The 24,168-nt window shown below is 39.9% G+C and overlaps 1 protein-coding gene across 2 annotated transcripts in view; it reads right to left on the bottom strand.

Moving 5' to 3' along the window:
* LOC119729736 (proprotein convertase subtilisin/kexin type 5-like) overlaps nt 1-24,168 on the bottom strand; it is a 101,928-nt gene that overhangs the window by 11,835 nt on the left and 65,925 nt on the right. For both annotated transcript variants that reach the window (XM_038202454.1, XM_038202463.1), the window contains exons 21-26: nt 22,141-22,335; nt 17,983-18,213; nt 13,965-14,181; nt 4,965-5,062; nt 3,437-3,688; nt 2,211-2,447 (exon numbers count right to left, since the gene is read on the bottom strand). In XM_038202454.1, coding sequence (XP_038058382.1) covers nt 2,211-2,447; nt 3,437-3,688; nt 4,965-5,062; nt 13,965-14,181; nt 17,983-18,213; nt 22,141-22,335 — 1,230 coding nt within the window. The remainder of the gene's footprint in view (nt 1-2,210; nt 2,448-3,436; nt 3,689-4,964; nt 5,063-13,964; nt 14,182-17,982; nt 18,214-22,140; nt 22,336-24,168) is intronic.

The following is a 24,168-nucleotide window of genomic DNA, read 5'->3' as shown; positions in this document are numbered from 1 at the left end:
AACTGAAATTATAATCCGGAAACCATTTACCTTTAACTCACCACGGTGACCTTGACCTTTGACCTTTTGACATCAAAACCAATCCAAACTTGCCTACTCCTAAGGGCAACCCCCTACCGAAGTTACAATCGTAAACAACATTTTCTAACTCAAGTTATCATCCGGAAACTAAGCTGCCCGGACAGATGGACGGCCCGACATACTCTCAGGGCAGACCGACGGATGGACGCCTCAGGCGATGACAATACCCCTCAAGCCTCTTGGCTGAGGCCGGGGTATAAAACTACATCTTCAGTGGGTTGTGCATTCATGTATTGACAACTGAAGTTCATAAATGTTTTCATTTTGACAAACAGTTCTGGAGAAGAATTTGTCTTGAAAAATAAAAATAACAAAAACAAGAATATTGAATTCATAGAACAACAATAAAACCTAAAAATACAATTAAAACTCTTTTTTTTTCACGGAATTCTGTGGTTAGCAGAGCCAAGAAATTGGGCCCAGTAGTGGAAATGTTTGTATTTTAGATGTTGATTGATAATTTTATTTTTGTTGTGGACTAACCAAAACCGTTGCTGCAACTCCTTTGCTCAAGTTTACTGTCCAACTCAAAATACCTCCATCATCAAATCACAAAACCTGCCGAAACACTCTTTGTTTTCGTCAAGATTTTGTTTTCTTTTTCTGTCATCTGCCCATAGCATTGGTACACGTTTTCTTTGTTCCCAGCACTTTGGGCACTTACATCGATCCAATTGCCTTTATACTTGGCACACATGGAACATCACTTGCAGATGCGTGCCAAACACTGACGACATCATTAAAGGTGCATATTTTGAGGGCCTATATCTACAGAACTACAGTTCTGATTGGGCAGAAAGTTGGTATGTACCTAGACCGGGATGTGTTATAGATGAAAATTGAAGTGACATCATGATGGCGTCATCACATGACATGTGATGTCATATTAAAAGTGCATATTTTGAAGGCCAATATCTGCAGTACTGATTGTGTTGTAACTTAATTTTTACCTAGACCGGGAGGTGTTATAGATGAAAACTGAAGTTACGTCATGATGACGTCATCAAGTGTCATGTGACATCACATTAAAAGATGCATTTTTTTAAGGCCTATATCAACAGAACTACAGGTCCGATTTGGTGATAATGTGGTACATGTATGTACCAACATTGGGATGTGCAAACTATCAGGCTATAACATGACTTGAACAGCCATATGTTTGTCCACAAACGTAAGTCTAGTTGAACCAGTATTTGCTCTTACTAACATTAAAATGTATTCACTGAGATATAAACTCAAACCTTATTTGAGTTATTGTTGTTCTCTTTGATATTTAGAAAATACTCCAGTCAAAGTCTCATGTTTGAATTACTGTTTGGCCAAAAATCAGTTTTGACCAACATATTTGGTACATCTCATATCCTAAAATTTGTGAGGGCACAATCACATTATGATGTTAAAGTTACATCCTTTGGATATTAGTGGTTATCAGTTTGACATAAATGGACAAAGGAGACTCACTGTCATAAACTAGTAACTATACCAAATACCTAGATTAAGATTAATTAGCATTTGCTTTGTATTAGTTGACTTCAGCCATTTGCATTTCATAATCATTGTGTACACTCTTTGTACAGGGTAAACCTTTAGTCATTCCATGGCTGTCATTCCGTTACCAAATCTTCATCCACAAAAAGGTCCGTACTTTAATTAAGGAACAAAAAACTTTAAATGTCAGCGTCATTCCATTTACAAACCTCATTGTTATTGGTACTTTGTAAACGAAAAGAAGTTTTGTAGAAGATGAGTGGAAATAAAGGTACTGGTTTGAGTAAAAGATTAGAGACATTGTTTTGATTGTGAACAAAGGTACATGTACCTGTAGTGCACATGCCTTGAAGTTGCAAAAAGAATCTAATTGATGTACATCAATGGACAATTTAGATTTCACTAACTGTCGACTCTTCAGGGCAGTAACTGTTGAATTGTTTTGAAACACTACAGGGATAACAATAAAATAAGTTAACTTGAATATTCTCAGAAGTGCAAATTTGGCAGAATCTCATCATGTCAGAAATTTGTGAGCCATGTTAAACGTGACAAATACTTCTAAATGTGATTGAAAGAATGTGGTGCTCCGATTCATTTGTAAACTTGTTGGTCGGACCAACAGTCACAATAAGATTTACCTGTCAGGAAGAAATGGGGTTTGCAGCTGAGGCAATTGTCTTGGCTGTTGCCATCACAGTTCTGGCAGGTATCATGACAAGCAAGGCATTGGTTCTGATCACGGAATGTTCCCTCAGGACATCCAATGCTACACTCTCCCAGATTGGAGTTGCTGGTGGTATGGACCATGCCTTCTGGGCAGGCTGTGCACTCATATGGAGATGGACCTTCACAGGTTTCACAGGAAGGGTGGCATGCTATGTTTAAGAATAGAACATTTAAACTACAGATAAGAATTCCCTTGTAAATAAGCTTCAGGTCTTGGAAATATTGGTTTAAGGTTTGAATACTTCGTCTGGATATATAGTAAATATTTCAAGTTTCATGTTGCATTAAATTGTCATTGGAATTCCGATAACTAGAAGTAAGAGTAAGGTGATTTTGAACTCGGAGGATAATCCCTATTTAAGACTTACCACACCACAAAATATTATCACAATATCTTATTGGATTTGCTAGGTATGGTAAAAATATAAAACCTTTTTTCATTTTTACCATAAAAGAATCAATATTAGGTTTTGCCCTTCACCTAGGTATGAACAATGTATACTCAGTGTGTTACCTCCCGAGTGAAAACTGGGGGGGGGGGGGGGGGGGGAAGCAGTCGGGTGGGACTTGAACCCACAACCTCCTGCTTTTTAGTGCACATGTCTTACCACTCCTCATCTTATGAATAACATAAAAGAAGTTGCAAACTGATATTTCAAAATAACACAATGATTATCAAATCACACACAGTCCCATGTCATCCCATGAGTATTACGCAATCGATTAGGTATGCATTTATGCATTGTTTGGATATAGACTCCCTTTACATTATAATTAACCTTACTTTGAACTCTGGTAATATCAGAAGTAAAGGTCAAGCAAGTTTGCTCCCAAACGAAAGGTGTCCATGTCTGAACATTATATTTGATTTAGTTCATCATTTGTGGATAAAGTTGGTCAAAATGTTGCCCGAAATTGCTTCTTATTCAACACCTGATGACATTACCACATGACCAGTCATTTCAGAATGAAAATCGGAAATTCATTTCGGAATGAAATGAGTACATGTAAATCTGTCCACTTTTTAAGGTTATTTAATGTTCTATTCAAATAAAGTGCATGTTCAACATTTTGATTTAAGATGTCAAAAAGTTACCAGGTCTTTTATGAATATTAGAGAAAGACAACTACATCTCACCAACACAAACACCATCTTGGTCAAACTGCTTAGCATTGCAGTTTTGCCTGCAATGTCCATTGTTAAGCTGGTAGTCTGTATCACATGCTAAACACTCATCGGGACGTGGTCCCAAGCACCGTTTGCAATGAGCAATGCAATCCCGACATAGTGTGTTGCCACTGGAGTCCACAGCCCGGTATTTGTACTCAGCGCACTGTGATGCTGGTTGCATACATTCACCATAATAAATTTGATATCCACCTTTGCATGCTGCAGAATAAGTGGAAATATTTGTGTTATTAATAGCAAATTTCATAACACCATCATAGAGTTGAAATTTTTGCACACATCTGCAAAGTTGTGCTAAGCAAACCTAGAAACCAGCTCAAATGTTATGTGACATTACACGACTGTACACATTTGTCATGTTTGTGCATTTTTCCTTGAATAATAATAAGTTAAAAAGCGAACTCTTTTATTATTATTTACTGTTACTTTGTATACTAGACTCAAAAATACATTAACCACGATAATAAAAACTTTGAAAGTTCATTGAAAAGTAGTATATAAATAGGGACACAGTTATACCCTTGACAATTTGCAATTTTTGTAATTATCGACAAGTTGTATGTCCTAAAAAATCAAGCAGCTAGAGTGCCAATCTAAATTCTACACACGTTTCTTTTCACAAACTTTGCTTCAAACACTCATGTTCTCATCACTATGGGACATGATTTGCCGCTTGCTTGGTATGCAATGTGTGTGGTGTGTTAATATTGATGGCTTTATTCACTGTTGGAAATGTGTACGTTCAAGGCCAAACAAAAACTCCGTCAAGTTTAAAAATGGCAAGACACCATGTGGGTATCCTGTTACCTTGACCTTCAACATGAATCCAGCCGAATCCTGAGGCAGTAAAGCCCTAGGTCAGACTTGCATGTGGAGTACAATCACATCATGTTTTCCCGGGTATTTTTTTTTAAAAATACTTTCGAACGTGAGGGTCAAAAATGTCCTGTCTGAATTTAACCTTTGATTCAGCATGTGATTGTGTAGAAAATACCGAGAGTTTTGCACCACCTTTGCATGTGTTCTAGATTTGAATGCATATATGAATGTACGGTTGAATATGGGGTTGCATCGCAGGCTGGTAAAGCTGAATTGCCTGAATAAATGAATCACATATTGAAATGAGTGCCAAGTTCTGACAGGTATTCATCCAAGTAATTACGGCAATGACTTCACCAGTTTCCACGGCAGATAACTTCCAGTCCCTTACTGTGTACATACCAACTACACAAAGATGTAACACCCAAACTACATGCACGTTGACATGGTGTATGCGATAATTGGTGCGCGTATTCAATATGTACGGCTTGACATACGTGATCATTGTACAATGGATTTTCCCTCATGTTGCGTGAGAAAAGTGAGTTGGAAATGACACCAATAACAAAATTCTACACGAAAATCGAAAATATGAATTAAATCAAGAAAATATCATACCTCTACTTTATAAAAAAAAAAAAATTTGTATTTCACCTACCTAGACATTCACCCCATTCGTTGCAACTTGTGCAATGCAGGGGACAGATTCTGTCCTCGACTAGGCACCGATTGGACTCTACATCTTCCATAAATCCCCTGAAAGCACAATTTAATAGAGAAAATATGAACAGAGATCCTTAAAGGTAATACACAACATTTGCAAACATCAAAAAACAAAACTACCAAATTATTATGAAATACAACGCATGTCATAATAATTTGGTAGTTTTTTGATGTTTTGATGTTCACGATAAGTCAAATCTCAAAGGAATGGATAGAAAATTCAAGATATCCAAAGTTTGAGTTATGCAAAGTTCCCAATTTTTCATTGATTACGTACATGAATACCATGAATGTATACCAATGACCATAAATGGCTTTCACCATAACTCGCTATGCGTGACACGTTATTTGGCTCACTTTCCTTCTTTTTACTGGTATTAATGATGTATTTTTCAATCATAAATCATCTTTTTGCTCAGATTTTATATTTTTCTTACCTAAAAGTGTCTGTTCTATAGATATATCATACAACAATAAACCACTCAAATTGTGTAACTTTGTCTAGCAAATCTTTGTTTCGTTTGTCAATCGATGTTAGTCTAGCGATCACACGACGCATTGCGAGCACCACCTGATGCATCGCTCGGGGTTTTCTGTTGTGAGGCCACATGACCGGTCCTATTGATTGATAGAGGCCATGCTATTGTGCAAGCTGCAGCTAGCTGGGCCAGCCGCGGTAGCAATCAGCCTACATTGTAACTCGAAAGCCAGGCATGCGTTTCCAATAAGGTCATGTGGCCACTGCAAGGAGCCCGCGGTTGGACCACCAGCGCGCTGGCTGCAACTGGGCAAGCGGTAGCGATCAGGCTAACTCGAAAGCCAGGATTTGTTGTGGTTATGGACTGGAGTCTGATCGCAATGGCATTGTGTACGCTGTATGCAATGGCATCCCAAGTGAAAAAAACGAAGTGGGTTTGGCAATAATGACTTACGAAAAACGTTTCGCGATCATTTTACGCAGCCTGTCCAGGGTGTGTAGTACTAGGCGCACTTCTTCAAAGGATTACAACGACCATTGCGGCCACTTTGCGTCTTCGGCCTTCCTGTGAGATTAGTCACGGTTCACTTGGAACGTAGTCAGTTGCACTGCAGGGTCATTCCGTGTCAAATCACCCAAACATTTTTAACATTTAAACCCCACCCCCTTCAAATTGGTTCATATTTAGTTTATTGGGCAAGTTAGGCTGAAAAAGCTAAAATTTTAAGTTTAAGAGCCGTCGGATAAACGGTTTCTGCGCTTCCGCCCGCCATTGTTTGGCAATTTTGGTCAAAATGGGCGTGGCTGCCAATTTTCAAATGACCACATCTCCATAACCTGTACGCCAAATTTGTTAATCTTGGTTTCTTTTGAAAGGTAACATCATAAGGAATCCAAATTTACCATTATTTTTCATGTCAGGGTTATTTGAAGTATAATGACCTTTTTACCTTTACTTTGACCTTGAATTTGACCTTGTGGATCACCCGACTTTGAGACGAACTTGGATGAAAATTAAACCCCACAATGTTTTCTACAAAATGTCAAAAAAATGGGGGTATAATATTTTTTGTTTGGTTTCTAGCTCATGTCAAAGTTGGCAAACGTGTTGCAAAATGTGTGATATCCCTATGCAGTGTACTAATGGATTTAAAGTAGGGATTTTTTGTCCCTGAAATATGTTCAAGTACAGGGATATCACATTTTTCAACACGTATACCAACTTTGACATGAGCTAGAAACCAAACAAAAAATATTATACACCCAATTTTTGGATATTTTGTAGAAAACATGTTGGGGTTTAGTTTTCATCTAAGTTCGTCTCAAGGTCACGTGATCCACAAGGTCAAATTCAAGTTCAAAGTAAAGGTCAAAAGGTCATCATACTTTAAATTACTCCAACATGAACAGTAATGGTAAATTTGGATTCCTTATGATGTTACCTTTCAAAAGAAACCAAGATTAACAAATTTGGCCCACAGGTTATGGAAATATGGTCATTTGAAAATTGGCGGCCACGCCCATTTTGACCAAAATTGCCAAACAGTGGGGGGCGGTAGCACAAAAACCGTTTTTCCGATGGCGCTAAAACTTAAAATTTCAGCTTTTTCAGCCTAAATTACCCCACATACTAAATATGAGCAAATTTGAAGGGGGTGGGGTTTAACCCATTGGGTGATTTGACATGGAATTACCCTGCAGTGAAGAGGCTTCTTCAACGATACTACGGACGCTAATAGCCTCTTTGTTGCTTTTCTATAAGCGAGTTTGGGTTGATTGATTGCGGTTGTGGGAGATTTCTTAACTATGCAAAATGATTCCAGTTGGGTTTTTTTCTGTGGCCTTATTACGCAAGTTCATTTCTGCATCTGGTGATTTTTAGTTCAACTTAACCGGTGTTTACAGTCCAAAATTTCGAGTTAGAATGGGCATATTTATACATGATTTGCCATACTTGGATTTGAAAAATGTTTACTTCGAGTTAACGAGGTTCTTGAGTTAACAGTTTTGGCTCATCGAGATTTCACTGTACCTTACTCAACTGTATGTGAGGTTCAGTGAACTATTATTCACTGCAAATGAATACTAGTCTCAAGCATCCTGTGAAATCATGGCAACCAGTGTGCTCTCATTTTCAAGTAGTGCTCCAACTGATCCTCAAAGTTTGGTTCGGTTCGGTTCGGTTGGGGTTCAATTTTTTTTCTCCGAAGTTCAGTTCGATTCGACTTCGGAATTGCATACAAAATGTACATGTCCATGGTACAATAGGGATACAATGAAAAGCATATGGGCCGTTCCCCTGTTCAAACAAACGCACGTCTGACAGAAATAGGCACCACAATTTCCACATGCTATGCAACACAAGTTGAAGAATGAATCTCATTTTTGTTGTGTAAACAAAATACCGTAAAATTTTGAGTTTATGACGTTGAGAAATGACCATCGTAAATTGCTACATATATGTTACTGATACCTATCACGGCCCTTAGGCTATCCCGGCCCGGCCCCACACGTGCTGATTTGTTTTCCTGACAAGTTCCGTCCGAGCATGCATTGAGCACTAAAAACTTGCTTTGCGGCAATAATTGCTGATTAGTTTTGTTCTAAGAACAAACAGGTCCTTTTACTGTACTAAACTTATGAAATCATAATTCTTTTTAGCAACAAGCTGAAAAATAGCTAACGTAAAAAAATATATCAACTTTTCGATTCGCAACTTTCATCAAATTCTCATTCTGTGGACGGATACATTAATTTTGTAAAGGGGTGCCCCACCCTCTTTTGGGAGATTACATCGTTTCTCGTATAAATTCTTTACACACACAAAAAATTGCAATGATTAAGAACTTATTCTGAACGCGGGAAAGGTTTCTGACTCCATAAAATTATTATTTGTAATTTTGACACAGTGAAAAAAAATGAAAATGCTGGTAAATTGTGCAGAGGAAAACACACCCTTCACCGCAAATGGTTTGGTCCAAACAGAGCACGCTTTTCATTGAGAGAATTGCAGGTGCTGAGGTGCGTACGATTTTTTCAAAGCGTATTCGCCCCGATATCCAATTGTATGCCTGGCTAGAACATCGCAAATAATGAAGATGAATGCGGTGACTTTTCAACACGGTAAATTCAATCATCCGTGCGCGTTAATTCGCCCTTTCTCTGCAAGCTTTAGCATTCTTAGCACTATTAGTCCAGCGGATATGTGAAAAAATTGTGCACTTTTGCATAAAAGCGTGAAACTTGGCACAGATGTTTATATTCTACGAGAAAATGTTTTAGACGTACGTGGAGCCATCGCAAATTTACCCTTTTAGGGGCGTGGCATCCTTTTTAAAAAAGGGGGGCGGGACTTGTCGTGCCCGCAGTGAAAACAGTTTTTCCCACTTGTTACAAAAGCAGGAAACTTCACAAAGACATAATTATATAGATTATTAGTGTTTTCCAGATTCGGAGCCACCACAATAGTACCTTTTTGGGGGCGTGGCAGCCATTAAAAGAAAAGGGGGGGGTTTAATTATTATGCCCACTTTCGAAAACATTGTGCCCATATTTCATGAAGGAATAAAACGTCCCACAGACGTTTATATTCATGAGAAAAAAAATTCCAGATGTGGAGCCATCTCGAACACACCCTTTTAGGGGCGTGGCAACCATATCAGAAAAAAGGGGGTGGGGTTTTCATTATGCCCACCCTGGAAATATTGTTCCCACACTCATAGAGAAATGGAACTTTCCACAAACATTGACATTCATGAGAAAAAAAATTCCAGATGTGGAGCCATCTCGAACCAGGGGTGTGAGTGGAGTCCAAGAAAATAGCTGAAAATAGCTGAACCTGTAAATAACCGAACCTTCGAGCGCGTAGCGTGAAGCCCTTATGGCGTGGGGTCCGGGGCCCGCCCAAGGGCCCCAGAAAAATTTTGAAATGTAGATGCTCTGTGGTGCATTTTAAAGCCTCCTGGCATGCCTGGGCCAACTATTGGTCGAAAATGTTTTGCAATTTATGCATGTTTTTAAGTTAACTTTTCCTTCATATTGGCTTGAAACTGCCTAAATGGCCAACTTGTATATGAAAACTGGGAAATTCGACCATGTTTTCCATATTTTTACTCCTTACTGCATGTACTGCAGATGATACACATCGTCATCGCGTGTTCCGGCTTCTGATCGAGTCGCCTAATTTCTGCCCATTAACCATGTGTTCCATCCAAATCCATTTCCACGGATTCGTAACCTGAGGATCGGTCTTGTCAATGTCCGTATCAAACTCCGAACCTCTTTGGATAATAACACATTTGTGTTGCACTGACATCTTGCGGAATTAATAATGTCAAAATACGTTCGAAACATTTGAAACGACACACTAACGTACGTATCAGCATGCAGCGAAATACGCAGCATAGCAGGATGCGTACATGCAATGAAATGCACACATGAACTTTGCCCCGCATGATGCCCTCTACCGGCGCGGCACGGCGACAATTTACTAGTCATATTTCAAGGCTTTATATTTGCAACAAGACGATGTTTACAACGAGTTATTGTGGAGATCATCGCGTGTCACTACATGCATAGACACAGGAACGGCCGCAAAGAGTCCCAACGCGCTTCATGGCGCATGTGTGAATATTCATATTTATCTGCAGCCAATCACAGCGCAATGACTGTTCGTTCCCCTGATGCTGTTGTGTACACATGCGGCTTCGAGCTGAAAAATGCATGCACATGGCATCGTATAGTACACACGTACGTACAATGTACGTACAGTACATGTACATTGAATACTCGCTTGCACGCACCCCATCTCAGAGCTACGTGTATGTTGTAGAGAGCGGATTGCGTGCGTTCGGCGGCGGCGGCGGAAAATAAACGGAAATAAAATCAATGCTTACGCGCGGCGGAAAAAGCGGGGGGAAATCTGGACCATCGGAAGAAAAAAAGCGGAAAACAAAATGTGGCACGCTGAACAAAAAAGCGGAAATCCGCTAAATAGCGGAGATTTCACACCCCTGTCAAACACACCCTTTTAGGGGCGTGGCAACCATATCAGAAAAAAAGGGGGCGGGGTTTTCATTATGCCCACCCTGGAAATATTGTTCCCACATTCATAGAGAAATGGAACTTTCCACAGACATTGACATTCATGAGAAAAACAATTCCAGATGTGGAGCCATCGTGAACACACCCTTTTAGGGGCGTGGCAGCCATATTGAAAAAAAGGGGGGCGGGGTTCTCATTATGCCCAACATGGGAAAAATGTGCCCACATCTCATAAACGAATGAAGCTAATTCCCACAGACATTAATACTCACGAGAAAAAAATCACACGTGGAGCCATCGTAAACACACCCTTTTAGGGGCGTGACAGCCATAATAAAATGGGGGGGTAGTCATGATGCCCCTATAAAAGAAAGTTGTGCCTACCTTTCATAAATGGATTAAATTCCACTCGGACAATATATTCATAAAAATCTTTTCTTTTTTTTTAATGTGAAGCCATCACAAACCTACCCTTTTAGAGGCGCGGCATCCATTTTTAAAATGGGGGGGGTACTCAATATGCACAACGTGGAAAATTTTGACCGCGTTTCATATAATAAAATCCACCTCAGATAGCTGTTCAATGTGTTGGAGTAGGGCCGCCTTTATAGTTGGAAGTTACTGTTGGCAAACCCTTTGTTACACTATGCATTCTTGCCTCATCTATATCAACCCAGTTACTGGTTCCGTCATCTGTAGAATTATTGGTAACCTTTCAACTGCAGCAATATCTGAATTGGGGTATAAACTGGGGTACCTCAGTTAGTCCTGGAAAGACTAGTGTTACTTCTTCAAATACATTGTTTCCCCTGCCTTTTTTTCTGACAGACCAAAAGGCATATGCAGTGTCGCACCTGTATAAAGTATAAATTTTTTTAATGGATTTGGTCTGGGTAAAAAAAAACCACTCATCAGAGCTTGATATACCATTTTTAAGAGAACAGAGGTGTTGTGTGGTGGGGGTACACAGATTCATTGAATGTGAAGTCATAGTGGATGTGTCCACCACTTTGTGAGGCGAGTACATCGTGTTGTTACACAATCTGCTGTCAATGCGGCGCAACGGGTAGGGGGTAGGGGGATTTGACACTCCCCCCCCCCCCCCCCCCCCCGTTAAAAAAGGTTTTCCATGTCCCTTAAATGTTAGAGCTGCCATTGTGTGCTGTGTATTTGTAATTATGAAATCACTCTGGAATTTAGATGTGCATGATAATATGGGTGCAAGTACACACATTGAACCCTATAACTGGGGTTAGCCTACCGGTACTTACCCATGCTCTTTGGTGTAAGTCATTGTATTACCAAATAATATAGGTTATGGGCCAATCAACATTATAAGAAATCAACAACAAAATATAAAAATTGCAATTGTGGGCACAGTGAGTAGGCTCCTCACACCTCTAAAAGGATGAGTTTGCTGTAGCTCTACATATGAATGTATTATCTTGCACCAAGTTTGTGTGAAGTTTAGTCATTTATGAAAGTTCGATGGTGGGCAAATGATTAGTAGCACCCCCCCCCCCATTTTTTTTAAAATAGATGCCATGCATCTTAAAGGATAAGTTTGTGATGGCTTCAAATTGAAAAGAAAGGAAAGATTTTCATGAATATATTGTCCGTGTGGAGTTTAATCCATAAATGAAAGGTATGCATGACTTTCTTTTATAGGGGCATCATGACTACCCCCCCCCCCCCCATTTTACTATGGCTGCCACGCCCCTAAAAGGGTCTGTTTACGATGGCTTCACAAGTGGCTTTTTTTTCTCTTGAATATTAATGTCTGTGGGAATTAGCTTCATTCGTTTATGAGATGTGGGCACATTTTTTTCCATGTTGGGCATAATAAGAACCCCGCCCCTTTTTTTTTCAATATGGCTGCCACGCCCCTAAAAGCGTGTGTTCGAGATGGCTCTACATCTGGAATTGTTTTTCTCATGGATGTCAATGTCTGTGGAAAGTTCAATTTCTCTATGAATAATATTTCCAGGGTGGGCATAATGAAAACCCCGCCCCCTTTTTTTCTGATATGGTTGCCACGCCCCTAAAAGGGTGTGTTCGAGATGGCTCCACATCTGGAATAATTTTTCTCATGAATGTCAATGTCTGTGGAAAGTTCCATTTCTCTATGAATGTGGAAACAATATTTTCAGGGTGGGCATAATGAAAACCCCGCCCCCCCTTTTTCCTTATATGGTTGCCACGCCCCTAAAAGGGTGTGTTCGAGATGGCTCCACATCTGGAATTTTTTTTCTCATGAATATAAACGTCTGTGGGACGTTTTATTCCTTTATGAAATATGGGCACAATGTTTTCGAAACTGGGCATAATAATTAAACCCCCCCCCTTTTCTTTTAATGGCTGCCACGCCCCCAAAAAGGTACTTTTGTGGTGGCTCCGAATCTGGAAAACACTAATAATCTATATAATTATGTCTTTGTGAAGTTTCCTGCTTTTGTAACAAGTGGGAAAAACCGTTTTCACTGCGGGCACGACAAGTCCCGCCCCCCTTTTTTTAAATGGATGCCACGCCCCTAAAAGGGTAAATTCACGATGGCTCCACATCTAAAACATTTTCTCGCATGAATATAAACATCTGTGCCAAGTTTCACGCTTTTATGCAAAAGTGCACAATTCATCGATATTTTGTCACATATCCGCTGGACTATATCAACAAATAGGCCTACTTGCTGAACTCTTCCGAACCGACATTTGGGTTCGGTTCAGTTCGGAAGGCCAAGTTCGGCTATTTTTAGTTCGGTTCTGCGGTTCGGCTGCAGCACTATTTTCAAGAAAAGTGGATTTTTGTATCACTTATTATTGTTGGGAAAAAAAGAGACTTTTTTCAAATACTACCCCAAGATTTACCAAGATTTAGTAAGTCCACATTTTGTTTGCAATCAGTTTTACACATTTATGAATGGGTGCAAGCCAGCTAGTCTGGTACCCTGAACTGACAATTCCCCACATCTATAAATTGCTGTGTTTCGTCTGAAGTAGGGTCAGGGAACCAAGACTACAACAACAACATTTTTTGTATTGGCTTTTTCAGCATATATTAACACAAACTTTATACAGGTCATTGCAACAGTATTTGCTATAAAATACCAACCCCAAATCCATCCATTTTTGGCATGACTACTTTAAATTTTGAGAACTGGCTGTAGCTGATACAGATACATGTACACCTTGCTGCAGCCTGCCCTAGTATCAAACTCAAAAATACATAGAACATTTGGATCAGAACATTTTGGTCGTCAGAACTGACCAACAAATGGTGCATGTCAAACAGAACATGTAAGATCTAAGTTTTGAGACCACTTACTACAAGTAATGAAATTTGCGTGGATCCGAACAGAATCCTAGTAAGATGTTTAAGGGCTGACATCAGTCAATCTTCACACAAGGTCAACTCACCCTGGGCAGCTGGGAATGCACTGATCCCTGAAAAGGAAGGTATTATCCCTGCAGCTTATACAATGAGAGTAGGAACTGCTACAATCCAAGCACTGAGGGGAGCACATTTGACAGGTCAAGCTTCTGTCATCATCAGGACCTTCCTCAAGCACGTAGAAGCCCTCCGGGCAATGGTTGACGCAAAAAACACCATCTTCATTGGATAAGATGTACATGCCTGTACAAAAAAAAAAAGATTTATCAAATGCTTTAATGTTCATCCTACAGTAAATAACGAACAAACAGTAACTCAACCCATTTTGAGACATTCTCAGGGCTCCACGTTGAATTAAACAGGATCAAACCACCATGCAGTACAAGTTCACTATAACCAACGTGATGGGGTCCACAAAAGATTGTTCGTTATAAGTGGTCATTCATTATAGCAATTTTAGGCCACGGCGACCAAAAACAAGATGACGACACCCATGTTTCCAAGTGCACCCTCTTTGAGAAGTACAAGAAAGCTAGTTAAAGTTCATCCTCTTTAGTTAACTTATGACAAAATGAGTAGGTTGGTACAACATAAAAGCACATGTAGTGCCCTCAAAATAATCCAACAGACTTAGCCAAATTTTGAAATTTCTTTATCTTTGCTAGTTCCAACTTTACCTTTATAAAAAAATTCGCGCAAGGTGCAGGTGTTCTTTTTAGAACTGTATAATGGGAGTTAAAGTCGGAAAAAAATATAGCCACACAAAGACGTCAGAAATTAAATAAAGGACGTGAAGAATCAAAGAGAAGTATGGGACTCGGACAATTAGAGGAAAAGGAAGAGGACGCTGAAAAAAAAATGGTAGGTACAGGTAGGTTAAGGGATTCTTTTATTTATTTTTTTCATTTTTCAGGAAGTGTCTATTATTCAGAGATGAAACTGGCATATAGCAAAAAAATCGGAAAAAAAGGCCGAACAAAATACGTGTCCAAAATCTGGGCCGCGCTGCAGTTACACACATGTACATGTACATGCATGTACAGTACACTTCATGCCCATTTTCCGGACACCAACTCCTGCTTTATTTTCGATTCAAACAAAATTTTACGATGAAAAAAAAATGGTCAGTGTTTTCATTGCATAAAATGCCTGAATTACGGTTAGAGTAATGGAGTCATCATTAAGAAGTTCACTTCTTACTTGAGAAAGTCGAGGGAAAAGTCCAAAAGACAAGGGCACCGTTCATGGTGCTTCAATATGTCCATGATTCATCCACACAACTCCACTACTCCACTTGCATTCATACGTGGGTAAAAATCAGGCATTATATTCTTTCTCTTCCAACAAATGCCAGTGAAATGTTTTGCTAATGCTCTCTTCGCTATCCTCGAGAGAATCATCACGATCTTTAAAGCATTGCATTTTATACAACTAAATCTGAAACCTCCGAAAATCGCACAACATAATGATTTCATCCACTGGATCGTTCTCAAGGCTACCCGTTCCCGACCGGCGCCATGTGCTAGCGGACGGTATGGTGCGGAACGTACGCTGGTAGTACCATTGCATATTCGCACGCACGTGCGACACAGTGATTTTCCATGTCGCCTGTCAATGTTTAACCTTTTGTCCAGCCGGAGAAGGCTCCAATCAGTGTTATGTCCTGTGTTTCTACCGTTGAAACACTCCAATAACGACTGGTGAAAGAGATTAAAACTACGTTCGCGATGATTTTAACGTGCCATTTCCATCGACTTTTCATCGAAATTATGATTGAAATAAAATGACATTTTGTGAAAAATCGTTACAAAATCAAATTTTGTGGGACACACTGTAAAAAAATCGAAAATTGCGTTGGAAAATTCAAAAAGTCGGATTTCCGATTAAAATCGGAAAAGTTTCATCTCTGATTATTGGAATGTGCGTTGATTTCTGGCAAGAACTAATTGGTTTAGTTTGTTTGATGAGTCTATCCACGCGTTGTTGGCTCTTGTAGACTGCAAGTTTTCTGGTTGACATGATGAAAGCACCGTTGGTTCCTAGCCTTGCCCACCATCACAATCTTCCCGGTCTCTTTCGCATAGCATAAAAGCGTGGCGTACGCATACTCCTTTGCCTGTTTGTGGCCCTGCCCGGGCATGATTTTCACCTCCGTGCGCAAGGGCCTTGTATAGGAAGGGTCTTGTATAGAAGATTCATTAATAATTAGAAGTTAGCTTAATTTCCACTTGAATCAATATCTGAAATATTGAAAGTAACCAGGAAATTTAGTTGGAATTGTTAAGATGAACGATTTTTTCATAAATATATCAATGGGTACATCAATTTTCATATCACTTTGCAAGTGGTTGCATGATTGCTAATATGAGTATTTACATGTATAACTCTTGAGTACTAATGATGTTTGGGAATGAGAAACACTTGGAGGAGTGTGGACTTAACTTCCCATGCAACAAAAATAAAGAAAAAAATGGTAACAAGGAATAGGGCTTACATGTTACACTTGTGTCACAACATGATACACATCCGATACATACCAAACGATATGCTACGTATCACGATTTATCTTAAACTCATACCTGCGTGCTGCATGTGCTTTCAACATGTATCGATATATTGTTTCGTCCCTAACAAGGATTCACATAATTATCCTCTTGATTATTATGGGTATGAATGACTCTTCACTAAAAGTGAGAGAAAACACAATTTCTCTAAAACAATGTAAAATAAAAATACATATACATGTATGTAAGCTTAGCCCTCAATTTACACTGGAAAGCTTTCCAGGCAGTGATTGACAGCCTGTAATTGACAATGTATCTCTTTGCTGATTAAAAAAGTGCTCCTTAGGAGTCAGCAAAATAAAGTGGCTTGTTGCACATCTCTGATGTTATGTAGTTGCAGATGAATTTTTTTAGAGGAATGGGAACTGAAATTCACAAGCAGTGACAATAAAATTACACATCTGGAACTGCACTTAAATGTTCCATGGTGGGTGGGAGGGGATGCATCCATGGTGGCGACTTTGGCTCGCACAATATGGTCTCAGAGATTTTGCGGGTTGTCAGGTATGGCGCGGGCAAGGCGATCTGAAGTATATGAAGAATGTGATGGTTGTCATTAATGCTTTTACGGAGGAAAGGGAAATCAGGGTGAAAGGTGGTGACCAAGGGAGTTTTGGGGGTCTTTTCCCTGAGAGCCAAATTTCTGAGGATAGATCTGGCTCTGGCAGTGGCACGTTGAACTTGGCGGGAGCTGTGAGGCCTGGCAACCAACTTATTCTCCAGTACCTGTGCATGATGGGAGAAATCAGATTCATTAGAACTAATCCTTCCGAGTCGCAGAACCAGGTTGAAAGCCATACCTGTCTTTCAGTGCCGAGGGTGACAGCTGGAGGAGTAAAGGTACTGGTGGGTGTCTATGGGCTTAGAATAGAGATCAGTGGATATTGAGATGTCTTCCTTGCGGATGGTGATGTCCCGGAAATGAGTCTGATGAACTGAGGACCCTGTGCAAGGAATTAATGTCATTAGTGAAAGTCACGAGACTGTCCTCATCACTGGTCCAGAAGAAAAACTACAGCATCAATACGTCTCCACCAGAACCTGGGGCAACATGGTTCTGTGGTGAACATGCATTCTTCAAGGCCACCCATGAAGAGGCATGCAAAGGAGGGGGGCACACAATTGCCCATTGCTGTCCAATGTACCTGTAGAAAATGTTTACCCAGGAAGGAACAATTTTTGTTCAAGAGTTTCTCATGAGGGTGGCTATATCACTGATGGGAGGAGTCGTGTGTCCTGTTTTGGCCAGGGCCAAAGAGCAAGCACGAATGTGCTAAATAAACTAGAAGAAATAAATAGTTGTAAAAAAAAAATCAGACACGTATCTTGCTAGCCACATACAATGGACTCCATTAACAATTTCAGCTCTTTGTGGTATAAGTTATGTTCCTTCAACTTTGAACAATATTGTAATGCTTAATCATGATGCATCAACACAACAATAGCATAGTTTCCTGGCTTTTGACTTCTTGCCACCTACCATTCTCACAATCCATGCAGTCCTGTGGCCCTTCCATCACACATGTCTTGCAGCTACTGTGGCATGGCCGGCAGATATTGTTCTCATAGTCGGGGTAGTAACCAGGATTACACACCTCTATGCATTGGTTCTCCTCATTTAGGAAACGGTCATAGTCACACATCTGGCAGTCATCTGCCTCCGGTCCCTTACATGTCTGACAGGTGTCATGACAGTCATTGCAGACATCACCTAATGAAAAGGAGAGGCAGGTTACGAGTGTCAAATAGCTGTGTGATCAATTTATCACATGTAATTCATGCGTTTCTGTGACACTAGTACAAACCCACCCCCATGGTACAATTATGACCACACTTGATAGTGAGTACCTTGCTACAATTTTGACCACACTGTATCGTGAGTACCTTTGGTGGTAAGATGTGCCTTTACTTAGAAGGCATTTTTGCAGTGTTGTAAACCAAGTTAATTTTCACAAGTCAAGTCAAGTCGCAAGTAAATTTTTGTTTCGAGTCAAGTCACTAGTAATTTTTTTCCAAGTCAAGTCACAAGTCTGAAGTCAATCTTGTTTTAAGTCTATCTGAACATAGCAGTAGAGACGGGAACCAGACTAAGCTACATGTGCGCAATGGGACTTGTTAAGTGTGCATCATGTAGAGAGAATTTGAAAATAAAATTTTGCCATTTTCAAATTTGCTTTTTCAAACACCTTATTTGCATTTAAAATAGTCTGAAAATGTGATTAAATATCTACAAACTTAATTCCCCCCCCCCCCCCACAGAAGTGTGGATGGGGTCTACGAACGGATACTTACCTGTAGAGCAATCTACTTATGCATATTCCACATACCAGCAGGTATTTATGCTAAGAGTTTGCATAATAGCGCCCTTTCGTGTCCTACCCATAAGGCCCCGCGGCATGTATGCCTTGTGAGCATCCTCTTTTCCTGAGCGCTAAGTTGGAGCACCCATAACATCGAGAATAGTGGGGGAGGGATGCTCTTCAGGTAAGTATTCATTCGTAGACCCCATCCACACTTCTGTGGGGGCAGTCTACTTCACTCAACTTACCTGTAGAGCAATCTACTATGCATAGACTAGCACCGTGTATAGGCAGTGGGCCATGCGAGATGGTATTGTATAATTACAGGGGCACGTGACATGAGGCGTAGCCCCAGTAATTGGCTATGTCAGCAAACTTGCTGAAACAGCCTTTGTTTTTTTTTGTTTTTTTTTTTTTCACCCATTCCCTATAGCATTTCTACACGTTTTTATCGTGCATGGCACTTTGGGCACTAAAATCAATTCGCTTGCCTTTATACATGGCACACACTTAGACCAGCACCTGCAGTTGTGTAGAACATTGACGTCATCATGATGTCATCACGTGTCATGTGACATTAAAAGTGCATATTTTGAAGGCCTGCCTTAATCTACAGAACTACAGGTCCGATTGAGGTAAAAGTTGGTCTGAAGCTAATCCGGGATGTATTATAGATGAAAATTGTAGTGACGTCATGATGACGACATAATGGGTTGCCTGACGTCACGTTAAAGATTTCTAGATTAAATTTGAAAATCAATATTAAATCAAATGTGAGAGACCTGAACTTGACTTTTGCAGGAATTGATAGAATAATCCAGGATCTTCATTTTATCTTGTGTGCGCAAAATGATGCGACCCTTCCTTCCGATCCAAACCAGAAGTGCCTTATTATATGAAAGTGGAAAAACATGTGAACTTGCTTTCAACGATGTTAGTGTCTGCCAAGGTTGTCCCTCACACACAAAAAAATTACCAGTGACGTCATAAAATGTTGGAGCACCGTCTAGCGGCGGGTTGAAAAATGTTTAAACTGAATAATCAGTTGATGAGTAATAGAGTTGAGTATGTATGGGGGACCCCCCCATGCAAACCCCCCCCCCCCCTCCCCAGAACTAACTTTCACCTATTTTTTGGGGTGCCTTTTAGGGTCCTAAAACACATTTTGGATGTAAACAGTAAAAAAAATCCGATACGAAGGAGATATCCCAGATGACCGCCAAAAATGGTAAAAACTGGAAAAAAGGCATAAATCAGCCAAATTATGTGATAAAAGCATAAATAAAATGGCTAGTTATATGTTTTACACCTTCAAAAACTCATTTCTGGTATCATGTTTTGCTATTATGTTTCAAATTCAAGATGGCGGCAAATTTGGTGGCCACAATGAAAAAAAAAAGTCACATACATGTATCAGCCTACATGTAAATAGTATGTGAATTTGTAGCGGATACCTTTGTACTAGAACTGAAGGAATTCCCGCTTTGCCTCAGCTTGCATGCAATCATCCAGGGACTAGAATCTTTTGTGGGTGCCCTGCCAGGATCGTTTTAACAGATCAAGCACTGAGCAAAGACCATGGTCTACACAGTGCAAAGCAGCAGTCAACAAGGAAGGAGTCCGAGCGCATGCCATGGCGAGAGGCAGACAGCACCTCTGGTGTGCGGTCCAGTGGCTCATACAAAAGTGGTGTTTGCCACAGTGCTGGGGGGGGGGGGACACGGGGGATTCAAGCCCACTGAACTGTTGAGGCTATTTCCCTCGGGCTGCCGCTTGTTTGGGGATGGGACGGAGGGTGTAGTGAAACCCGTTTCAGAGCCACGTTACCCTGTTGACCCTTCTTAGGTTTGGTTCTTGCACAGGAGTATACATTTTATTTAGTAACCTTGCCAGACCGCACCTTCTGTTTGGTTGTTCTGCTTGTGCTGGCCAGAGATGGAGACAGTCTCATGTCCTCTTCTCGGTCAACAGAACTGCCAGTGCCTGCAGCCGACTGTGGCTGAGGGTGCCGACAGGAGGCTCAGCGCTACCAGCAGCGACTCCCGAGAACTCAGTCTGTCCCCCAGATGTGACAGGGCCAGTCCTCTCCAAACGACTCATTTCCAAGTTATAATCTCACAAGACAAAACTATAACTCTACTGATAACTCTCTAATCAAATCTTCTCTTAAGTGATAAAGGGTAGCAGAAATAATGACGAATAATAAGAGCATATTATAAGCACGTCCTACCCGACCTGCCACCAAGAGTAAAGAGGACGCTCACAAGGCATACATGCTGCGGGCACTATGGGTAGGACAAGAGAGAGCGCTATTGTGCAAACGCTTAGCGTAAAAGGGGAATATGCATAAGTAGATTGCTCTACAGGTAAGTTGAGTGAAGTAGACTCAATTACGTTGAATTTTTTAAGGACTTTTGACATTCATTTGCGAAGTGTTTTTGTTTTTGACGAATAGAAAGAATTCTTGCTACAGCTCAATTCTGTATCAGAAAATGATGATAGTAGATGATGATATCACTTTCTCCAGCTTCTCTACACACGTCAGTAATGTACAGCACGGCAATTTGGTGCCTTGTAGCACAACTGTAACCAACGGCACTGATTTCCATGGCCTAAACCAGCATGCATCGCACAAAAACCACCTTGACGATCCCCGCATACATATACACACACTTGCAGGAAGCCTAGCTCGCTACATGAACACCAGATTATTGGCTTTCTGTTCAACCAATTTTTGCGTACGCCCGAAAGTTTGTGTTTTTTTTACAAAAGAGTTAATGTCAGCAAGTCGAATTTATTCAAGTCAAGTTAAGTCACAAGTAATTTTTTTTCCAAGTCAATTGAAGTCTCAAGAAAATTAATAAACAGTGACTGAAGTCAACGACACTGCATTTTTGTCTAATATTTACTGCTATGTAAAGACCTTTTGGACAATTCAATCTTGCTCTTCTAGGTTTCCCACTTGCAGAAGTGGACACTGTAAGCAAAGCTCCACAGACTTTACATAGTCTGGTGTCATTATCATGGTACCTGGTGGCAGAATCCCTTCACTACACTTCAATAAAATTACCTATTTTATTTCTGACATGAAACGATGTTTCACAACAAATGTAATGTAACTTGGCCTATGGTGCATAAAAATATGATGAAAAGTGTATTCCATTTTTTTAAAATTTGTAAGGTACATATAACAAGAAGTAAAAATAATAACAGTGCTCACCGGAAAATGACTCCCGAGCTTTCGGTGCGGTGCACCTTCTTCAGGGGACTATATATATATTTTTGTTTTAATAAAATTGACTTTGCTGCATATGGTACCTACTACCTTTCACACTTACCATCTTTATAGGTCCTGTGAGGGCAATCCCCTTGCTTGCAAATTGAACCAGTCAGTTTCAGGCCAGCAATACAAGTCAAGCAGTTTTCAGAGAGTGGCCCATCACAAGTTTTGCAAGTTGGGTAGCATTTCATACACTGCTGCTCACCTTCATCACCATATGTGCTATTTGGACAAGCACTCACACACTCATTGTCTGAAAAACAACAATGAAAAAAACACAAACAATGGGAATGTATTATTAACAAATATTTACCAATTGGTACCGTTACATAACTTAACAAAAATGAAAAGGTATTTGTCAGGATGTGTGAGCTTTTACCTTAGTTTCTAGCAGTGTTTCCCCTGCCCATTTAAACGTGAGGTGGCCCACCTCGCTACTTTCAGTGACCACCTCGCTCAATTTTTGCCAATATCACCACCTCGCTGAGAAGATTGGCAAAAAAGGAAATATCAATTGAAAAATGTTCAGTTTGTGTAATATATGCGCATTTTCCTTTACCTCCATGTATCAAGAACTCACAATTTCGATGTGTTTTTGGAATCATCGCGCATTTTTGTGAGCGCTGCATTCTTTTCAGTTTGCAGACTGTAGGCCTATAAATTTCGTTTCAATCATCAACTTGAATTGTTACCACCTCGCTCAGTTCATTAGCCTGGGGAAACACTGTTTCTAGCTCTGGTTTGTATGCACACATAATGGGCTCACCTGCCATTTATTTTGGGTAAAAACCCATTTGAAAAGTACATTAAAAGACACGATACAGTTTCGTATTCATGACTATAAATCTACATGTAAGACATGTACCTGTAACTTTATAGTTTGTTTGTTTGAATATTATATTCTTTATACTGTTTCACAGTTCTTTTCTTTTTGAAATAGTGTGTCACAGTTCTTTAATAAGTACAGAAGTACATAGGTTTTTCTGTTACTTTGAGATACAACTCTATATGTACCCTAACCCTAACTCCCTAGGGGTTGTGCAAAATCGTATTGAATTTGGAGGATTCAGGACTGTTAGGGTTCTAATGGAGACATTCGTTAGTTATTCATCATACCTTTGGGAGACAGCCGACATTAGGGAGCCATTTCGCTGTCTCCCTAAGGTCACAAGTCCATGTACCCATTAGGGAGGAGTTTGGGGTTGCTTTGTAGGAAAGTCAGATAGTATTTAAGTTGGGGGAGTCATTTAGAAAAAGGGAAAGTTGAGTTGGGTTAGGTCAACCGGGTCAATTTTGTGCACAAGTCTATGGGAATGTCTCTGAAGTGCACCATTTTCGGCTGTTTTATTATTAATACCATTATTATTACTTATTTGACCTCAACAAACAAAACACAGATAGCCATTCAAAAGCAAGAAATTCCACAAAAAGTAGCTGAGCAAAACAACCGATGATGAACTGAACAGAATGTAAAAATAACAATACAAAAAATCATGAAAAGGAGGGCATGCATTCAGTGAAAGAACTCCTCTAGGAGGTAAACAGTCAACAACAAAACACATGTAAATCTCATTGAAAGGAAAGGAGGCATATTGATCCATTTCCCTTTTTGAGGGAGAATTTTAAAAATATATCTAATTTAATTTCCTGCATCACTTCTTTACATTTTCTTTCATTAACTTAGTTGTCTTGAAAATTTGGACTTTTTAAATTAATCATGCAGTCAATTAACAACCTCCTTTCTTGCATGTACAACACATTTCCTTAAAGTTCTCATGTGAGTGGTCTGCAACAAATTATACTGGAGTGTTTTATTTTATGAAAAAAAAAGGAAATAATTTACATTTTTGGGAATCTGCAACTCTCTGGTAAAGTTTTTCCTTGGAGGATTACTTTTCTGCACTAATATATCCACCTTACAATTATACTAATTCCTGGTCCCAACATTATGGATTCTGACACGGGGCAAGAAAAGGCCTACCCTGTAGAGAATTGATTTATTATCAGGCTGCATGCAATCCCAAATTTGTTAAGTCATAATTCCATGAAGCAATGTGGGCCGATTTGTTTTAATTTTGATATATTT

Source organism: Patiria miniata, unplaced genomic scaffold, assembly GCF_015706575.1.
Source record: "Patiria miniata isolate m_02_andy unplaced genomic scaffold, ASM1570657v1 HiC_scaffold_1, whole genome shotgun sequence".
In the NCBI taxonomy this organism is placed as follows: domain Eukaryota; kingdom Metazoa; phylum Echinodermata; class Asteroidea; order Valvatida; family Asterinidae; genus Patiria; species Patiria miniata.
The sequence above is the reverse complement of the archived record's forward strand: the minus strand, read 5'-3'. Positions and strand labels throughout refer to the sequence as shown.